The following is a 21895-nucleotide window of genomic DNA, read 5'->3' on the forward strand; positions in this document are numbered from 1 at the left end:
GGAGCCAAACATATTTTGTGTTTTCAAGGGAGAAATACATAAAAGTCAAATATGCTAAATGTACGATAATTCACTCTTAAGTTCCTTTTAAGTATATCATTTTCTTATGCTGAAATATCAATCTGTGGAATGTGTTTCCAGTACTCTGTGCTGCTGTTACCTCCTGAGGGCTTAACTGAAAATAAATATGAAAATTTTATGTTTTAAAAGTTTGGTATTACTTAAATATCAGAATTTGGTTTTGTTTTAAATGTTCAAAATATGTTTAAAAAACAAAAAGGTAAATAAGCAGAGAAATTACTTCTTTCAATTCCAACTCTACGTTGTTTAATTAACGCATGTTCAAATAAACAGTTTTTCTTAAAAGATTTCAAAATTGTTGAATACATGTTGAATGTAAAGGAAAAAAGAAGAAAGACACTATAGAAAAATCACAATTATGATGTTTATTTAGCAAAATAAATTGAAGAAAGTTTTCTATTAAAAAAAGTAAGAATCATATCCAAATTTTAGCTTCCCCATCTTCTTTGGTACTGAAATCAATGTTCAGCATATATTTATTTTGAAGTTAGTCATTGGGTCTATAACAGTTTTCCATAGAAGGAAAATAGAAAATTAAGTTACCTGTAATTGTCTCGTTTATTGAATAACCAATGGGTGTGTAAAAGCAGTCAATTATGTGTATGCTGAAACCAACATCATCAAGGAAATTCATTCATAGATATATGTTTTCCACTGGAAACATATCTCAAATTTTTCAATAATCTTCTACCATCACTTTACTATGTTATCTGAATAGTAACCCAATGTACAGATGCTGTTATTCACTTAACTCATGAATTACTCTCTAAGGAAGGTGACACCACCACACCAGGACTTATTAACATTTATTTTCAACATGACTACACCATTAAAAATTTTTTTCTGTATTTCTTAGAATTGTGTGCTTCAGTCTTTTCATAAAATAGTATCTGGAGATCGCTAATAGCATTAAATTAATATTAATAAAATCCAATTCTATCTAAGTCTTTTTCTCTTAAGAAGAAATATTACTTAAAACCAGACATTTTGTTCTTTTGAGAGTAGTATTATATGGACGGCTAATTCAGCCAAGCCACTTCCAGAAACACCATGTGACAACCAAGCTACTCTTATTCCTTTGATAAATTCTTTGCCTTTACCCGTACTGATTTCTCCACGTCCCTGCTTTCTTGTGTGAAAGTACCTTCCCCTTAATTTGTTAAAAGAATCTGAGAAAAAAAATCCAGTAACAAACGAGGGCAATGATTTTTTTTTTTTTTTTGCACAGACTTGTGACCACAAAATGATCAAGCAATTTATAGCTTCAGTGCTAACACTGGGATTGGGAACAAGAAGAGTACAACCATAATAAAATACAGCTATCTATTAGAAGGACTGCATAAAGACATCTTTGGCCATGTAGGCTCTGGGCCCTCTGGAAATAAGTCAGTTGCATTGCCAACATGACAAAGAAAATAGCAATGTTCAGAATCAGGAACAGCCTGGTATACGAAGCAGACAGTGCTGGGGCTCTGCTGCGAGTCGTCGTCACCATCCGAGCCTGTCCAAACCGGCCTTTCATCAAATCACCATTTTTGTGTTTCTCATATGTTACATCTGCAAAATCTAAAAGGTCTTTCATTTCTTCATCTTCGTCTATGGGCAGCTCTTTCTGTGCCAAAATCTGAGCTTTCTGTCGAATCTTCTTCTCATTGACTTCAATCTGTGCAAAGATATCAGGGACGGCATCCACAAATTTATAGCGCTTGCCTCCCCTTCGGTTTTTCTTGGACTTGCTTTGCTGCTGCTGCTGCTGCTGCTGTGATATGGCAAAAATCCTGTCGATGGCCTCCTCGGTCTGTCTCTTATCTGAAAATCTCAGCAGGCGCTCAGCAGTCTTCCTAAAGCTGGCTGTGTTCCGGACTCGGGACAGGATCTGCTTCTCCAGCAGCTGGAACACTGGCTTAAAATGCTGCAGGTTCTGTTCCACAATAGCGGCGTAGTCCTTCACCTCAGGGACCACGGTGCTCTTGATGGCCGAACTCCGGTCAAACAGAATTTTCTGACGGTCGGCAATGACCTGTGCCAAGGCCAACTGTTCTGTAGTCTCACCTGTCCACAGGTAAGTGGCGTAGGCATGCTCGCTGGTGGCTATGAACACATCCAGTTGCTGAGAGTCTCCGTGGATGCTGAAGCTCTGGACATCTACGGAGGGCCCTATGAAGAGGTAAGCTGCCCTGGTGATGGGACTTCGGAGGTGTGTGGTGACATTCACATAGTTGGTCCCGTTGTAGGGATAGCCCCGAGGGTATGTCACTGAAGCAAAGGTTCCTTTCTCGCTGTAGCCGGTATCATCCATCCAGTACATTTTATAGAGACCATCTCGCTGCCTGATGAAAGCCCCATGGACCCCATCTACCACTGTCTCCTCAAAAGAAAAATCCACATTGTGGAAGAAGCTTGCTGCCGTCTCCAAGGGGCTGTCCTCTCCCAGGTGTATCTGATCCACAAGGAGGAGAAGCTGTGGATGCAGGAGCATCAGATTCCTCTGAACGTTCTTCAGACGGAGCTGGGGGTTATAAGCGCCCACACCCTCTCCTCGGATGAAAACCACCCCATTTTTCTCCACTGCAGCAACCACTCTCCCCTGACAGCTAGCTGCCAGGTCATGCTTGTATTTAGACCATTTTGATGAACAGTCTTCTGTGACCTGACCTTCCCAGGGAGAAAAGCAGCTCTTGGACACAGCTGGGGAAAACATCAAAACATTGTTGAAGAAGGTATACTTTGGCCCATAGAGAGCCTCAGTAATGAAAGGCACACCGTTGGGAGCAAAAGTAAAGGAGTTTTGATCAGGATGTTCATGGCCTGCGTTAAAATTTCTCCAGCCTTTGATCCAGTCTTTGTATTTGTTTCTGTGGACAATGTCATATATTGCACGTCCCCCAAGTTTTCCTGACTTGAAGGAAAGGAAAGATCTATTGATTTCTGCAGGCAGCGCACTTCCATAAGTCACAACACCCCAGTCTTCAAAATAATGCAACGCTGGGGTGCCAAAATCTGGAGGGGGGACGGATTTCAAGCTGGCATCATACCTGAAAGAATCAATTTTTTAAAATTAAATGGTTTTCCGATAGAAGTGAAAGGAACACAGCAGAGCTGCGAGGCCACACGGCAACGTGGCTGGAGGAAACAACGTAAAAACGCCACCCAGAGCGCTGGCAGCGTAGACTGTATTAGGGGCATTTCTGAAAATGCCCACGTATAATCAGCATGTGTAGGGGCATGCCCTTGGTGAATGGGAGGGGAGTGGGTCTTTACAACTGTGAAGGGTTTGAGCCGGAAATGACAGCTACTGATAGTCACTACGTGGACCCTCTTCACTTAATGATTTCAGAACTGCCACCCAAACGACGGGGGCTCATAGAATTAAGCAGCTCATCCAAACCTCTAGTTGAGGGGCTCCTATTCTAGGAAACCACACGGTAAGATTTGGACTCTAGCGATCCTTGAGTGCTGAGAAAGCACTGTTCTGCAAACAACTGATATTATTGAAAGTTTGGTAGAGTACTTTTTTCCCCCTCTAAAAAAATAAATTTAAATAGAGTCAAATTTCACATATTAGATAAAATTTATTGCCAATACCATATCTAAGAATATGAATGGATGCAATTCAGGAAATGATCTAACAGTGGAGGATTTATGATCATGCCACCCGCTGCCTAGCCCGATTCCAAGGTTTTGTTTTGTTTTAATCTGCAGATGATGTCATGCTTTTTTTGATATAAGTTTCTTATTTTAATTTATGATGTTTATTATCAAAGTAAGATAATAATTCACATTAAACTTTCACCGTGATTAAGAACACAGGTTTTGATTCAGGAAGGCTCCAAAAATAATAATGAAGATGACTGTTCACTTTTGGTGATCTGAGACAACAGCCTTGACAGGTTCATATGATTTGCTGCTCAAGGGAAGAAAGGCTCTAAGATACTTTTTCTCTAAAGTGAATCAGTCACCTATGGTAGAGTTAATCTTATTGATATTTATTTGATTTGGGCTGTTTTGTCTTTTGTTCTGGAGTCTCAGTTACAGACATCAGCAATTGTCTCTCTGCTTCAGTCTAGTACAGTGTTGGCTTAATTATGATGATTTAACAAATCCAGAAACAAGTGGAACTGGCCATCCTCCTCTCAGGTTTTGGTCAGTTTTCATACTCCCATAAAGGCACTTTCTGAATCAACTTAGACTTAGCATTAGTCTGACTCCTATAATCAGCTTTATAGAACGCTCTTGTTTATTTACGGGTAAGTGAAAAATACTATTAAGTAATTACTTCAAATACCTACAAGGAGCCAAGAATGGTTGCATGTTAATATATGCAGTTCATCTGTGAAGATAGTTTTTAAAAATGCTGGTTAAATTATGACAGTTACCACTTTACTAACGTTTTTTTTCCCTCTTAATTGTTTAATTTTTTTTTTTTTGTAAATGAAAAGAAGCAATCAAACCACAGAAGCTTACTTTGGAGTTGAATGCAAATTTCAATAGCTTGAAAAGACATCAGGGATTAATGATTAACCAGTTCCCTGTAATTTTTATTTTAATTTATTGGATGCCAAAAATGTATTTGGCAGTACTTTAAAAAGGAGACCCTGGCTTCTCCTTCTAGGCTTAAAAGATTAAGGCAAAAAAAATTACATGGTTCTTTTATTATCAAAGTAAAACTGTCAAATACTGTCAACCACTTTTAAGTAGTTTTGAAAATTTAGCAACAGCTTTGCTATTAGAAGATTATAATGCTCCATTTACCAAAACGAAACATTTTACTACTTTTTTTTTTTTGGTGTGATTATCAGAATAACTCAGTCTAAATTTCGTGGTTTTTCTCTTTATATGATTTCAAAAATGATGTAAACCAAAACATGCATATCTAGGAAATAGTGTGAGCCTAGGATTCTAATACACGAAAAGCAAAAACTGCAAACAGTAATTAGATCTTAAATGGAAGGAAGTGTTTCTAACAGAATTTCAAAACTGTGATATGAATTGAATTGAAGCTGCGAGTACATAGGTGGCGTGGAGAAAGTGTTAAAAAGTAGATTAGTTTTTCTTTTTTAATGCAAAAAAATTAGCACACTATACCCCTGGGTACAATTTCTCTTTAGAGCCAGTACAAGGTAGCATACCAGAGAAATTCTGTGTGAAGCGTACACCAGCGCTGCCCTTTGGAAGGCGTCCCTGGGCCTTCCATCACACGGTTCCTTCTGATCTGGTCAGCCAACCAGTTACCACTGCCGTTACGCATGACAAATTTATCCAGGAACACCAATTGGCTTTCTGGACCATAAAACCAGTTGTAATTTGAGTCTGCAATAGCCACAGTTCTTTGAAACCCTGGGGAAAGAAATTTGACAGAATTAAGATAAGTTTAAAACTGCCTACTTCCATAAAGGCCCAAAGAATGATTCTCAATCCTGGTTCCAAATTAGACTCAATTGTGTACCTTGGATAAAAATAAGGAAGAAAAATCCACCATGCCCTCGCTCTACCCCAGGCCAGTTAATCAGAATCCTTCTAAAAGTCTTCCACAAACCTGGGTGCAAGTCTGTCACGTGGCAACTTGTCTTTGGTAATGGAAACAACTATTAGTGCTTACGTCTGTTGCCTACCTTCCTCATTTTCTAATGTCCATGCTACATGCAAATATAATTGCATGGATACATGGGAGATCTATCCTCTTGTGCATGGTGAGTCCCTGAACCTGGAATCAGCACTAGCTTTCCCGCCAACTCATCCCACACCCCAGACCAAGATAATAACATAAGGTGCTTCAATTTGGCATCCAATACAGCAGAAATTATAAGGTTTAGGGGAGAAACTGAGTTCCTATGGGAAGAAAATGAAACAATTCCAGAGAAGGGCCTGCCTGTATGTACTATCAGAAGTTGAAGAAAAGAGAGAAAATGTAAAGATCATACTGGAAGAAGTCCGAAAAACAAAAGTGGGTAAGACCAGATAATGCTCCAGACAGTCTTGAAAACGAAGAATGGGAGAAACTTCTGGGTCAGACGGGAATAATCGCTACTAGCATAGCCATTACAGAGAAAATTAAAAAGAAACGTTGTTGAGAACAGACTGACTTAACACAGAATCCCTTCTAAAAATGCCTGCATGACCATATTGACATGATTTATAGCTAGTGTTTTTGCTTCTAGCAGTTTAGTAAACTCTCGTCCAAGTAAATCTGACTATAACATGTGATTTTCTGAATCTTCTACTAACCTGTATCTTAAAAGCAGATGGGATGTTTTATTACTCTGAATCCCCTGCCTATTATAGTGCCTGGCACATAAATGTTCAATAAAGGTTGTTTTACTAATTGACACAAATACATGATTTCGCCTCTTAGAGGTGCTCATTATTGTCTTTTCCACCTTAGGAAGTAGCCACATACATAGTTCACAGCAAACCCAAGCCCTGATGTGGCTGGCTGTTAGAACTCAGATCAAATTACAAAGCACTGAGACCTCTTAAAGGCCCTTGCTTTAGACGGCCTTTGTTTACCAAGATAAACTAAAGATAAAAGAGGCCTCTCCCGCATGCTTAAGGATAACCAAAACAATAGGGTTCCGCGTGTGAGTCTAAACTAAATCTTAACATGGTTCTTTTGCTCTGCAGTATTTTTTCGATAACTAATCCAATAATGGAGATTCTATCCAATCCATGTGTATATAACCAGAGCAAAAAGATTTAAAAACTGGATTGTTTGCTGTAGGTCTAGGATCATTCAACTAAAAAATTGCATTTCACTGAGGGAAAACCCACCCTGATGAAAACTTACCTCCTAAACCTTTTCTAACACGATAGTCCTGTTTAGAAATAAGGAGAGTTATAGGCTGTCCTAGAAATGAATAAACTCTTTATATATATGTGTGTGTGTGTGTGTCTGTGTGTGTGTGTGTGTGTGTGTGTGTGTGTGTGAGCCAGTTCTCTTAAAAGGCTAAGCTACATAGCAACAAGAAATTAGAAGTTTCATAGAAATTCATTTTTTTCTTTCTTTTTTTTTTAAAAATTTTCAGCCATGTTGCGTGGCATGTGGGTCTTAGTTCCCCAACCAGGGATTGAACCCACACCCCCTGTAGTGGAAGAGCGGAGTCTTAACCACTGAACCGCCGGGGAAGTCCCAGAAATTCATTTTTTGGTTTGCTTTCTATATCTTATACCATTTATTTCCATAAAATATTTTGAGTATTAACACATTATTGACCAGGGGATTTCTGCAGAAACTAACGCCTGTGCCTGTAATACGTCTCTGGTCAAAAATGTGTTAAGAGAATACTAAACCCCCAATTTACATATGTAGATGTAATCTTTCTTTTGAATCATGTTTGTATAGTTTGGAACAAAAAATTTAAAACTAAAAAAGTAAAATAGGATCAATTAGGGATCACACATAAAGGAAAATTAATATGTAATCATAAGTATTTTTGTTTTGTTTAGATTCATGAAAATGAGTTTGTGTATGTGCCCAAGTTTGTACACATACAAAAATAAAAGTACTGTGGAGGCTACAAATTATATTTGATCTGTTAAGCTCTAAGCTTTATAATACCTAAATCACAAATCTTCACATTAACTCTCCAAATATTCCTGGCAATATACAACTCTTGAATTATTCTTTGATTAAAAAAAAAATCCCTTTAACCTCAATATGGCTCAAATCCCACGTTTCTTTTCTTGGTCTAGTCCATCTTCATAATCAGAAAAAAATTACAGTAGTTTAATGTTTTCCCACTTCTAAGTCCTCACTGTACCTGGCAGGATGGTTCTATACATAAATGCAAAGTGTTGTTTAAGCCATGGGTGGCCAAAATGGTTGATGTCAAAGTGCCTCTGGACAAGAAACATATACTGGAAGAGTGATCTAGTGGTGTAGCTGCCATATGCAACTCCTTCATAGAGGGAGCCGTCTGTCACCTCTCGGAGCAAGACAAGAGACTTCTCCATGATGGTCAGAACTTGTTTGGTCCATAAGTAAGCTTCTTGAAGATACCCTGAAAGATGGAAACAATGACTAAGGCTGTAACAAACTAAAAACAAAAATATGGCCAAATAAAACCCTCTGAGTTATCTGACCAGTTTATACTGCAAATTGCATTTTGTAAAACTCTCACTTATCAACATTATAAATAACATCCTGCTAGCCCAGGTTTATGGTGAGTCCATGATCTAAGTTAAGAAGTTCTTGAATACAGGTCATTTATTAATTAAAGACAAACCTTTCAATAAGTATCAGCCATTTCATAATCTTTAATAAACTGAAACCACACCACATCTAAGATTACAAATTGCACATACTTTATGTCTGAAAGAAAGGATCTGTACATTGAGACTTTTACTCAATTTTTCTAGAAAACATTGTTTGAAAATATTTTTGAAGTTTTCTGCTTCACAAAAACTGTCACCATTATTTTACAGAATTTTTAATGAGCTGCAAATACTATAAATGCTAAATGAATAGTCTCCAACGCGTCTTGTTCTTAGAAGACAATACCTCACCCTTTACGTGGTTTTAGATTCCAAAGCATTGGAAAAGGCAGCACAGTGGGGTGGAGAGACCATTGGAGTGGCAATCTAAAGGTGACAAAAATCAACTGGGAGTCCCTAATCTGCCAAAAATGAGCCACATGATTTTGTCCAAGAACTTCTTCAACCTGCCACATTTTTCAATTTCCCCAGCTGAAAATTAAAGGTCTAAAATTTTTCCTAAAATCCTTTTGACTCGGAAATGCTATCTTCCTATAATTCTTGTGAGACCAGCGTTTAGGCAACAATAACAATTCCTCACATTTCGTAACATTTATAATTTACACAGCACCGAACATAATCTTACTTAATCCTTTTAACAACTCAATTATGCATTATTACCCCAAAATTACAGAAAGGTTGACTTGTCCTCTGGCACATGACTAAAGAACTTTGATCTGAACCTAGGTCTTTAGATTTAAGGTTTGTTTTGTTTGCTTGTATTTAAAATACACAACCCCTAAGGATAAAATTAAGCTCACTGCCTCCTAATGAGTGGACTTTTGTTGTATCACTCCCATAGACGTGTGTGTGATCATCCATGCTGAACCCTCTACCACAGTCTACTAGGTGTGCTGGGTATGGGGGCTTCCAGAGGCCCAGGTACCACCAGGTACCTCCCAGCCTAAATCCAAGGTTCCAGGCTAAGTAAGACCAAGCTCTCATCTCATGGGGGTGCAGCACCATTCTCAGGCTCTGCTGTGCAGAGGTTACTGTTAATTGTACACTGGCTCCTTCTCCCATCCAGCTCCACACCTGACCTGCCAGCCTTCTGGATAGTTTTCAATTTCCATTAGTCATTAGAGTTTAAAATCCCAATCATCCTCATCTTTTTTCTCTCTGTATCCTCCATCTCCAATCAGATACCAATGTGACTGATGTTTAAAATTAGAACTGCTACTCACTGCTCCCCAGATATTACCTGATTTTCCTTATAAAAACCCTATTCATGAGACGAGGCAATGTCTACCTTTGTAAACTTCAAATCTGTCAATACGAGGTACCAATATTGTTGTTACTGATGCTCTGCCCTGTATTTTTTTCCATCATCCATACACCTTGCCTGGAATGTTCATTATTTTCAGTTATCCATATCCTACCCATCCTTCAAAGTTCCATGAACCATCTCAAACTCACCTAAAGAACCTTGTTCTCCTGAATTCAAACTTAATACACTCGTTTGATATTTAATCATAATTTCATGATCCCCCTTATTTCATTCCGTGGTAATATTATAAGTATGGTGTAGCCATTTAAACATTTCACACCTGTCTTCTTTCCAACTGATTTGTAAACTGCATACGTGTGATCCTGTGGGCCCTGTATCCTAAGCCTTAAGACAGGGTTAGCAGAACAGATGAAAAATCCTAACTCTCTCACTGCTGAAATTTCATCTGAGTCCAGTAGGAGCTACACCTGACTAAGCTACCTCAGTCAGTATCTACAAGGCTGCTCTGAGAACATGGAATTATTGGCACAGCGTGGCCGAGGTAGCTGCTAAAGTTAGAGCAAGGCTGCCAAGAAAGCCGGGGCTGTAAGTCTAATTATTAACTGAGATGTGCAGGACCAGAGATTTCACTCCTTCTTTTGTCCCATCTTCTTAGAAATGTGTGAGCTGCTTATGGAATGGCTCTGGGAGAGTGCATCCCAGAGCAACCCATAACTTTACTCAGAAAACAAAGGCATGTGAAAACTCCTGCCAGAAGAAAATTCAAATTTTGACCCAATTCGAGCCAGTATTGTAGGTGCCTGCTTAATATCTGGAACAATTTTATCTACTGTGAAGAATGAAGAAATAAGCTCTATTCCTGTTCCTCTATTCCTAAACATTTATCTAAGGAAATAAAACTGTACTAGACTAAAACTCAAGGCCCCAAGCTGCAATCCAGCTCACTCCAAGGTTCTTTCCACCAATTCATGATGCTGTCTTTCCACAGGCCTGTGGATTTATAAATGGTTTGATGGTAGATGTTCACATGGCTTACCTCTTAACTTTTAAAATTTCATTTGTTTTTGTGAGAGTGGGGGGCAAAGGGAGCTAGCATGAAAATTTACCCTCTTAATCAAGCTTTCCTTAAGTTACTAAAATTGAATTTCTATTCTGAGAGAGGTAACAAAATATAGTGGAAAGACAATGAAGTTTGAGTTTGGCTAGAACTGGGTCCAAATCCCAGCTACCTTATATGGTTGATGTGAGAATTAAATAAAATATGGACAAGGATTAGCACATGCCATATGCTCAATTAATTGTAGTTTCTTTTCTTCTAAGATCTAATTTAAAGTGATGGTTCATATGACAAGGGAGAAAGCTAGGCTTGGGTAAAATCTGATGCTGGATAATGTGCAAAATGCTTACTAATTCTTATGGGGAATATAATCAAGAGTTAAACTCTTTTAGATTTGCCAGGTACGAGTATATATTTAATTCTAATAACTCACTGTGATCTTAGGGTTGTTTTTCTTAAACATAATCTTATTTAGTCATTTATAGACTTCCACAGGAGTTGTAATTAAGTCAGAATTACAAGAACAAAGAAAATGCAGTATTAGCAATTACGTAATACAATAAGGTAAAGCAGCTATACGATCCACAAAAGTCAATTCCAAATTTGACCTGAATGATGTAGACTGATTGTTTTAAAGTCTTTAGAGGGACAAAAAAAGTAGTGCTGTAATGATACACACCTGTGTATGAGGACGATTCAGTTCATATAATAAACCATCTGTTCAGCTTTTAAAAACTCTATCCAGGCTGGCTGCCTTCACTGTCAAAAATCTTTGGAAAAAGGAAGATTCACCACTGATCCTGTGCTGTAAGGATATGGCTTGGGACAATCAAACGCCATACTCAAGTAACCTTCAGGCTAATATAACAAGCAGAAATGAGGAAAGAGATGTCTCTCAACTCTTCAAGAGGTGTCCCAGATATTACTTCATCTTATGGGCTTAGTTAGGATCCAAGCATGAACATAGACTTAGACTAGTTATATAAATGCTTTGCTCACAACATGGTAACTACAACTGATGTCAGCTCAGGCATCCCCTCGGTGTGTCCGTACGCACCTTGATTCATCAGGACTAGGCTTCCTGTGAGCAAGGCCATGCAGTTGGTGGGCTGATGATTGTGCAGGTATTGAAATCCCCATCCTCTCCTGTATGAAGTTTCATACATATATCCCGAGGCATTGGCAATCACTTCAAGAAACCTCTCCTGTTGTGTCTTGCTCAGGTAGTTGTACAAGAAGTCATAGGCAGTGGCAAAACCAACCAGGGAGTGAGCAAGCGGGACTTCATCCCAAGGAGCATCTTTCACCAACCTGTAAAGGAAAAGAAGCCCATGCAAATGAGTGCCACCAGGCTCACAGCCCTCATCACACTTTTAAAGTGTCTATTTCTCAGAACTAAAGGACACGAGTGAAGATACAATCCAAAAGGTTTAATGACACAAAAGATAGATTACCCTCCACATAAGACACAAGCATAAAGTTTGTCTAATGTGAAAATTACAGAGTTAACACTTTTCTCTCTCCAGCTTCTGGCAACATCAAGATGTTGCGATTTTTTTACTTTTGACTTTTTTCTTTACTCTTCATGAGAGGTAGAAGAATATATTCAAAGAGATCGAAAGCACATAACATGTCGTGGCAGAGCAAAATTCTCTGGAGTACCCGTTAACTAGTGCTTGCCCTCCCCTTTCTACCTGCAGTAGGGTTCTCAGTTCTGTTCTATGGCTGCTGTGCTGAAACTGTCCAACATGTACGTATATCCTATCTTATTTCCCACGGGCTGGTCAAGGTGAAGGTACCACGGTGTACAGTTTGGGACCTCTCAATCTAGACAGACCCACTTGGTCAATGCCATGATGAGGAGAGTGGCTAAAACGCTGGTGTAAGGGAGTAAAATGAGCTGATTCCAACTCAAGATTTCTGCGTCTCATTTTTTCTCATAGAATGAACTGCACTGTCTTTAAGGTTCTTCAAGTACTTTTCAGGGAAGTCTATAAAAGCTGATCTGTGAAGTATTAAAACTGTCATTTTCTAGGAAACCAAATTTCTGCTTGACTTGCTATATAATTCTGCAAGTACATGAATAGAGTGTGGCCTGCATTACACAGGAAGCTAAAAAGGATCTTTCACAATCACAGTTCTAGGGAATTATCCAGAAAACCCTCCCTATCTGTTCAGGATGTATTTGAGTAATCTCTAAAAGAGGGAAACAAATGAAGGGTGTGCTGTACTTGCAGGAGGTGGAAGAAAGCTCTCAATTAGGGATTAAACTAAAGCTTAACATTTCTATGCCAGAGCCTCTTTTTGGCAAACTAGTGAAGCCTCAGCCTCTTTCTCACTATGTTTTAAAATTCATAACATATAATACATAGGGGTACCAGGAAAGGTATTACGTTGAAATATAACTATCAGTACAGATATTTTTAAAAATTGTGATATATGTGCTTCTTTATTAAGGCATTAAAATACAAGATTTAATGGCAGGGATAGTAACTAAGATAATGTATAAGTAGTGATGAGCATAAATAATATTTTGAGATGTACACAGTAACTGAATGTGACATGAAAATATCTGTGACAAAGTTACAGGTTCTCCTGATATTGCTATAGTCAGTTATCCAGATTTAGGATTTAGAAGAGTTGCTAAAATTTCAGTTAGAGTTAGTGAAAATTAAGATGCAATATTTCTCCCATACAAACCCCACAGACCCTAGGTTAAGAATACTTAAAATGTTCTGAGAGACTACCTCTTCTAGACTGTGCTCCTCTTTCAGGAGTTTATATTAAAGACCTGATCTTCTTAGTAAGGCCTTCTCTGCTCACTCTGTCAGAACTTCAACATTACTCCCCAACTCACAGTATTTCATTTGCCTTCCTCACTTTTTTGTCCTCTTAGCGTTTAAGTATGTATATGTATATGCATATGCATATGTATATGTTTACATATATGTATCCCTAAGTATGTATATGTATATGTTTACATATATGTATCCCCTACTAGAATTGAGGTTCTACAAGGGCAGGGTTATCTTTTCTTCTCTGTTGTATTCACTATTGGATCCCCAATCCTACAACAGTGTCTGGCACACAGGAGACTTTCAATAAATATTTTGGGGAAGAAAGAAAAAAATGAAGGAACAAGCCTATAAAACTAGGCTACACTGTTGACAATGAGTATGTGATGATTAAGAAATCAGGAATTTGGAAGAATCCCTTGGTATTTAACAATAACTTCAGTGTTTGGTTAGCTGTGCTAGTGATACAGCCTGGTGCTAAAATGACTAAAGTTGATGAGCTTCTTAACCAGTTGGCCATGGACAAAGCTGCCTTGCCAGTCAGCTGGCCAGTGTGTGTACTGGTTGCAAACAGACTATGAAGAGTGTGAATTAATTCCCTACTTCTAGGGAAAAAAACAACTCAGACTGCAAGCTCACTGCCAGGGAGTTAGAAACACAATCTTCACTGACTTATAGTGACTGGGGAGGCAGGCAGAGACTCCAAGGCATTTTTTCCCCAGCCCTGTGTCTCTGTACCATGTCATCTATAAATGACAGCACATACACGTAGCCACGATAAAGCTGGCATCAATGAGCTGCTACCATCTACTGAGCCCTGACACGTCTGATACACCAATGAACTTATTTTTTATAGATAAAAGAACATTTAATATAATTGTTCTTCAGGAAATATTACTACACAATTTGTGAGAAAATTTCCAAGTTCCCACGTATAGTTGCTTACTCCAAGCAGTTTCCAATTCAACAAAATCCTAGCACACTGATTAAAAAAAAAAAAAAAGAGTTCCTGGTACCATCAGGTGCATCACTATATCCTTATGAAATCTGATCTGTAATAGCTACATTTCTAAGAGGTTACCTAGATTCTTTACCAATACATTCTTACCCAGCTTCATCTTCAGATACAGAGAGTAATTATGGAGGAGACTATATTTTACTGTCATGGAAACCAAAGGAAATTTGCTTCTAGCTCATGAATAGCAGCAAAGGAACTATCGTAGTCAATGTGATCCTAACTAGCCGTTACTAAAACTACTAAAGAAGCATGTTAAGTGGTGAATCACAAAAAAAGATACAGGTATTAATTTATGAATTTTATTTCAGCTTAAAATATTTACATGTACATATTTACCAATCTTTTGAAGGGGAGCTAAAAGCCTTGTCTTTGAATGTGGGTCTGCGGATCAGTGTCATTGTTTTTCCCTGCAAAGAACACATATAACACATCATCACAATTTCCAGCCTTGGTTTCTTTAATATAGGAAGAAATTAAAGATACTTGTGAAGGAATATAGAATCCTTCCAGACTCTTATGAGTTTTTCCCTAAACTTTTACTAATCTCATCCACATTAAATTATGACAGCAATTTTGTATAGTAAGTCACTCCAAAGCATTTAAGTTGGTTTTGGAAATATTAATTCTTTTTTATAAACTAACACTTATTCTATTTGTATATTATTATTAAAATTGTGTGATTACAGGTATTAGTGAAAGTGTCATAAACTGGTTTGAGAACAAATACAACTGACATTTGCTAAGCACATAATTCTACGGGTGGCAACAGAAATTAATGGACACAGCCTTGACATTCAGCAGTCTCTGAGAGCTGCTGCCAGTTATACAAGGAATGGAGGTTAATTTCATTGGCAAGTCAGTTAAGAGGTGGTTAGTTAAGAAAATTAACTAAGTTAAGAGGAGGTTAGTTAGGAAAATTTTTACTGTATTCCTCTTTTTATAAGCTATACTTTCCACTGTTTAGAGAGCTGTTCTTAAATTAAGGTCCATGGACCCCTGGGGTCTCTGAGACTCTTTCAGGGGATCCATGACTAAAAATTATTCTCATAATAATATAAAGATGTTATATGTTGATATTTGCACTGATGGTGCAAAAGTACTAGTGGGTTAAAAATGTTGGCATCTTAGCACGAATCCAGGCAGGGGCACTGAACTGCTCTAGTAATCCTTGTATGATTCTGCATACTGCCGTGCACTCTAAGTTTAAAAAAAAAAAAAAGCCAGTTTCACTTAAGAATATCCTTGATAAAGTGGTAAAAATGATTAATTTTATAAAATCTCAACCTTTTTAGTTTATATCTTTCTAATACCCCATATGATGAAATGGGAAGTTATGTAAAAAGCACTATCCGTAGCAAAGTAAGTAACTATCATGAGGAGAAGAAATTGTGCATTTAGTTGAGAGCTGAACTAGCTCCTTGCTTTTTCATGAAACATCGTTTTTACGTGAGAGAATGACCAACTGACAAATTACAGTTTTTTAGACTTGTGTATTTTAAGTGGAAGTCTTTTTGAAACAAGGAAGCCTGCCAGTTGAAGAAAAACTGAAAGGTTTTATTGACAATGACAAAATTTGAGCTTTCAAGCAAAAAAAAAAAAAAAAAAGAATTTTGGAAAAATTGTATTGCTACCATGAGCTTAAAAGTTTACCAATACTTTAAGACTTTTCTGATGAAGTCAGTGATAACAAGTGTGATTTATTTTTATATTATATAACTAAATGCATCAACATTTGAAAGATGGGAATAACTCAGCGAATAAACATTCAAATAGAAAAGGCATATTACAAAACCATACAAAGATAAAAGATTCATTATAAGTGCAAAACATACTAATGGAGTTTTTACCAATTAAAATATATGAGGAATTTTATTAACTAACATGGTTTCAGATTCCACATTGAAACTAACTTTTATAATCCAGATTCCACATAGAACTAACTTTTACAAAACTACCACTTGTCAAGTTCTAGTACAGTAGCAAAGAAAACTGTCATAATTATCTGAAAAGACTCTTCAAATACTCCTCCCTTTTCAGTCAGATGTCTGTGTGAAGCTGGATTTTCTTCATATTTTCAACTTAAACACTACATTGCAACAAACTGAATACAGAAGAAGATATGCAAGATTTGCAAAAGTATAAAACAATGATCTCCTTCACACTAAATATTTTGTCTCCAAAAATCTGGTTATTTTTTGCCTAAAAATATGTTATCTGTTAATATGAAATGGATTTTTCAAGAGGATGAATAAATATTTTTAAAGTTTTCAAAAAAAAAAAGTTTTCTTAGTTTTAATTTCTAGTATGGTAAATTTCAATAGGTATAGCCCACATAAACAAAGCTCTTTGATGTCTGATGTCCTCATTAAATTTTAAGAGTGTGAAAGAGTTCTGAGTCCAAAACATTTAAAATCTGCTGCCTAGAGTATTTCCAAAGGTGAATTTAAGTGAATTTATGTGAAACAGAATGATGTGAACATAGAAAGGAACTATTAATTGCCTGGGTTGGGGTGCACGGTATTGGTGGGGAAAGGCATAGGGCTTATCATGACGTGCTATTTCCATAAATCAAGTTGTGACTGTAAAAGGAAGAGACAAAAAAACCTTTCCAAAATTTAGTAGCTTCACTAATCAGAATTTTTATAACAATTTCATGTGGATAGACTGCTTCCATTATCATAAATGCTTTTGAACTACTATGTACAGAGTACAAAAGTAGGCAATCTAAGGAGTCTATTACTTAAAAATTGACAGCTTACTTGATGAAATGACTAATAAAAAAAGTCTAATAACAATGTTGGCATCCATTTTTATTTGCATAGATTTGTTTTAAATGATCAAATAATTATATTCAAATTTTTTCCATATAGTCTTAGTAGATATTTTGTAGAAAATTATTATCTGTGAAAAGATTAATACTTAGGTATCTAAGATTTATCTTAGGTATTAAGAGGTTCACAGAATAGTCTATGTATAATATTGTTTAAATTTTTATACTATTTCATTTATACAAATACTGTTAAAATAAATACTTGGAATAACAGAAGTTCTGTATGTAAAATCTAAGAGGTGTCAAGAGGTCACTGATATTTAAATATTTAAATGAATCAACGATATACAAAAAAAAAAATACTGGAAACAATGGGACAACTCGTAACTCCCTTTATAATGTTATTATGGTTATTAGTCCTGTTTTTGAGCACATTTTACAGCTTGACAATTTTATACCAGGATTTTCATATGTAACTGTATTTTGAAGGTCATGATTTGATCCATGGTATAAGCAAGTCTATGTGTTTTCAAAAGTACGTTTAAATGAGGCTCCACTGTTTGTTAAATGTTTCCAAAAAGTAGAACTCAAAACAATCCTTCTTTTTCTCATTTTGAGCTAACATACAGTTTTATAACCCTATAAAATATTTACATAGTAAATTCATAAAGTAGAAGATTCATATTTCAAAATCTGGTTTATTTTAGACACTAGATGTTTATGTATGAATACAAATTTAAGAGAAAATGAAATAAGCCTTAAAGGAATTAAGAATTTAAACGTACAGTGCAGCGATGAGCTCTTTAGAAATTCCCAGATGTAACTTTACAGGGCAGAGCAGCACCAACTTCACATTTGCCGGCTTCGCTGCAGCTGTGTCTACTGCACGTAAGCTACACCTCTGCCTACAGCACGTACTTGTTCACACCACCAAAATATGCCAATATAAGGTCAGTTCTATTCTTAAAATGTAAATCAATCTATTCATTCTAAAAGAGTCCTGAAGACAGTAACCTGACAGAAAGTCATTCAGTTTTTCAACCAAATACCTTTGTGTGCTTGGAAACAACCTCCAGTAAGTTAGGAGAGTCATGTGTTACCACTGCTTTTAAAAATATGACTCATGGCAATTGTGATTCATCTTTTTTCCCCTCTGTAAGTTAAACATAAAAACTAGCCATAAATGTTAAATGTCAGTAATAGGTTAAATTTTGTAAGTAATTCCTGTAACATTTAGCCAAAGGAAGTGGATTTCTAACCCGTGTGGCCTTGACTGTGAAGCACAGTGGGACCCTGAGAGTGATTTGCCAAGAAGAGCAGAGTAAGCCTGGAATATAGAGAAACTTGATCTAGGGGCCTCTGAGTGGGTAAGCAAGCTATCCAAGAGGCATGTTAAACTCAACTCTGGCCTGGTTTATAGTCCATATTCCAAATGTTTGATCAGGTGGCTAAGGGGTGGCGTTTGCATCATGAAGCAAAATTAACTATTTATAGTTGGGAGGAAAGAGAAAAGTTATATTTCATATTAATTAAGCACATAGTGTGTGCCAAGCCCTTTACATACTTTATTTCATTTAATCTTCAAAATTCACATTAGATGTTACAGCCCCATTTCACAGATTGTAAAAGCGGTATTTGGATAGGAAAATTACTCGTTGAAGATCACGTAGCTAAGTTAAATAGTGGAGCCAAGAATGGAATCCAGGACTACCTGAATCTAGAATTTTTACTTCTTCCTGGTGAGGGAAAACACTGTGCTTTTAAAGAAAGTCACCAACTTTGCAATAAGAACCCAGCCAGAAGAAAGGGCTAGTCAGCAAACCTACCAAGAGCTAGGCAGAAGGGCACTTATGCTGAAATACAACACAGGGTTCCAAAGCCCTGCCATGTTCATGATACCAAGAGAGAAACAAGGCATGAGGTGTGGGAAAAGGGGCAGACATGAGGAGAGATATCATGATACTATGCTCACAAGGTTGCTCAGGGCCCACCCAAGGAACATGTGATTCCAACCATGTAGCATTCCTGAAACAATTCTTCCTTCTCCCCACAGACCTCTGGTGAGTGTGAAGCTCCTAATGTACTGCTCCAGGTCCAGCTGGTCCAGGGGCTGGTGGGCCTGAACCTGCATGCTGAGAACGTTCAGCTCCTAAAGCTAGCCAGGGCTACAGACACAGAAATAGACAATGAGCTTTCCTTTTTGAACATCTACTTTGCTCCCTACTAGAGAACAATCGCTAAAAGGATAACACAACGATAGAATGGGAATTGATTGTATATTAAGACATCTTCAGGGAAAATGACTTATCGACCATGAACTATAAAAGATCATTTTCTTCCACAATCTTCATTTCTATATTCAAGAAATCACTGGATTCAATATAGAGCACTACCACTTAATTTCATTTTAAAGCTATAAATTTAATATTCCAAATATTAAATTCTAAAATACAAATATTTAGGTCAGTTTGGCCCTACTCAAGAATACTGAGGAGTCAATTATGCAAAAGCAGAAACTAAAAAGAATATTCTTTTTTACTTAAAAAAGTATTCTAGATGGCTTATAGAGAAATGAATTAGTCTGAGTGTCAAAATATACACCAAGCTAATGTAGTAGTGTTGTTAAATGGGAAATGGCACTGCCATGTCATTATTCCAGTGTTTAATTCACTGACACAAAGTCCTTTTATACAAATATCCAAGTATGCTATCCAAGTACGCTGTTTCATTCTATTTAAATGGAATCAAACAGCATTCAAAATTGTAATCCTTTTTTGCTGGTCAAGTGTGTTTTGGGCTAGTGTCCAGCCTGAAAAGGTAAGAGGGAGAAGCACAATAATTAAGATGATTCAAATTTGATAAGAAGACCTCGGTTTTGTAAGAAAGGCAGAGCTCAAAGGACTAGAGTTTAAAACAGGCTCACCTATCAAATTCTAATAATAAATTATGAAAGAATCTGTTATAATGGAGAAATTCTGAGACTTGAAAAGGTGGTAGGAGAGAATAACCCAGATTTCCTGCATTGTTCAGAAAAGCTTAATCAAATGATTTTTGGCCTTTTAAAAAAGTAGTTTGGTATTTTATAGGTTTAACATGCTTTATATTTATATATGTAAAATGTTTCTAAAAGTTCAGTTGAGGACTTCCCTGGTGGTCCAGTGGTTAAAACTCCACGCTTCCAATGCAAGGAAGGGGGCACGGGTTCGATCCCTGGTTGGGAAAGTTCCACATGCCATGCGGTACAGCCAAATGAATGAATGAATGAATGAATGAATGAATAAATAAATAAATAAAAGTTCAGTTGAACAATTCATAGATGTCATCACTTCAGTCAATGACTATGCAAGCATCCAGTGATCATGTGAGAAACAACGCCTAGAAGCAGTCGATTTGATTTTAAGAAAAAATTAAACATGCAGGAAGAGCCAGGGAAGTCAATGAAAAGAAAAACAATGATGGAGGGTGGCTAGCTCTGCCAGAGAAGAAAACACACTATAAACCTTCGCTAATCAGAATACAGTGGTACTGACATATGAATAGATAGACATACCAATGGAATGAAACAAAATTCAGGAACAGGTGCAAAACATATGGAAACTCGGTATGTGATAAAGGTGGCATCAAAAATCAATAGGAAAAAGAAGTACCCTCTAACAAGTTATACTGGAACAACTAGATAGTCATTTGAAAAAAGGAGAAAATTGGATCCAAACCTCATAGAATACAAGAAAATAAACTCTAAATTAATTAGGCATCTAAATGTAAAGTATGAGATAAAAAATCTTAAAAGAAAGCATGGATGAATTCCTTTGTGACCTGGAGAAGGGAAAGCCTTTCCAACTATGATTCAAAAACAAGAAGCAATAGAAGAAAAGACTGATCATTTTGGCCATATAAAGCTTAAAAGAAAAAATAAGACAAAACCTTTTGCATAGGGGGAAAAAAAAGACCACAAGTAAACATGAATAAACTGGGGAAAAATATTTGTATCATATACCCTGAATACAGTTAGACTTATCCTAACATACCAAAGGCTCATAAAATTTAAGAAAAAGATCAAAATCTCATTGGAAAAATGAGCAAGTGACAAACAAGACAGTTAACAAAAAAAAAAAGGGCAAACATCCCTCATTCAAAATTCTCATCTCCACTTATTATAAAAGAAATTTAAATCAAATTACAACTGATCTAACATTTGAATCAGTAAAAATCTCACATATGACAAATACTCTAGTCAAAGCTGTGGAGAAATAGGCACACTCTTAAAATGCTTTTAGGGGTGCAGAGTAGTATAAGTCCTAAGGGGTAGAGTTTGGTAACATTTAACAAATTTTATAAACATTTTATATTTTGACCCAGTAATACCACTTATAGTAATCTACCCCAAAGACACATGTCCACAAATAAAAAACCATATGTGCATAAGGTTATTTATCATGCCATTATTTGTAATATGATTCTGACATGGTACATTGTGAACCATGTAAATATTTCAGATATTTAAAAGTAAATATAAGTCAGAAATAAATATTGAGATGAAATTATGTTTCAGATTTGATGCAATATAAAATGAACAAATAGGAGAATATGTTCCAAACCAAAGAAAAAGATAAATCTCTAGAAATCAACCTTAACAAAATGGAGATGAGTGATTTATCTGATAGAGAGTTCAAAATAACAGTCATAAAGATGCTCA

General features: G+C 36.7%; 1 protein-coding gene across 4 annotated transcripts in view; it reads right to left on the reverse strand.

The window, feature by feature from the left end:
• Nucleotides 1–620: 620 nt before the first annotated feature.
• The window catches only part of DSE (dermatan sulfate epimerase), a 69977-nt gene continuing 48702 nt past the window's right edge, over nt 621–21895 (reverse strand). For 3 of the 4 annotated variants that reach the window (XM_068551175.1, XM_068551177.1, XM_068551178.1), the window contains 4 exons: nt 11674–11927; nt 7839–8078; nt 5211–5418; nt 621–3116 (listed from right to left, as the gene is read on the reverse strand). In XM_068551175.1, the coding sequence (XP_068407276.1) occupies nt 1352–3116; nt 5211–5418; nt 7839–8078; nt 11674–11927 (2467 nt within the window). In that variant the 3' untranslated portion in view covers nt 621–1351. Of the gene's footprint in view, nt 3117–5210; nt 5419–7838; nt 8079–11673; nt 11928–14765; nt 14837–21895 lie in introns of all 4 variants that reach the window. The other variant, XM_068551176.1, reaches the window with a different exon arrangement.

The sequence above is a fragment of the Eschrichtius robustus genome, chromosome 9 (assembly GCF_028021215.1).
Source record: "Eschrichtius robustus isolate mEscRob2 chromosome 9, mEscRob2.pri, whole genome shotgun sequence".
Taxonomy (NCBI): Eukaryota; Metazoa; Chordata; class Mammalia; order Artiodactyla; family Eschrichtiidae; genus Eschrichtius; species Eschrichtius robustus.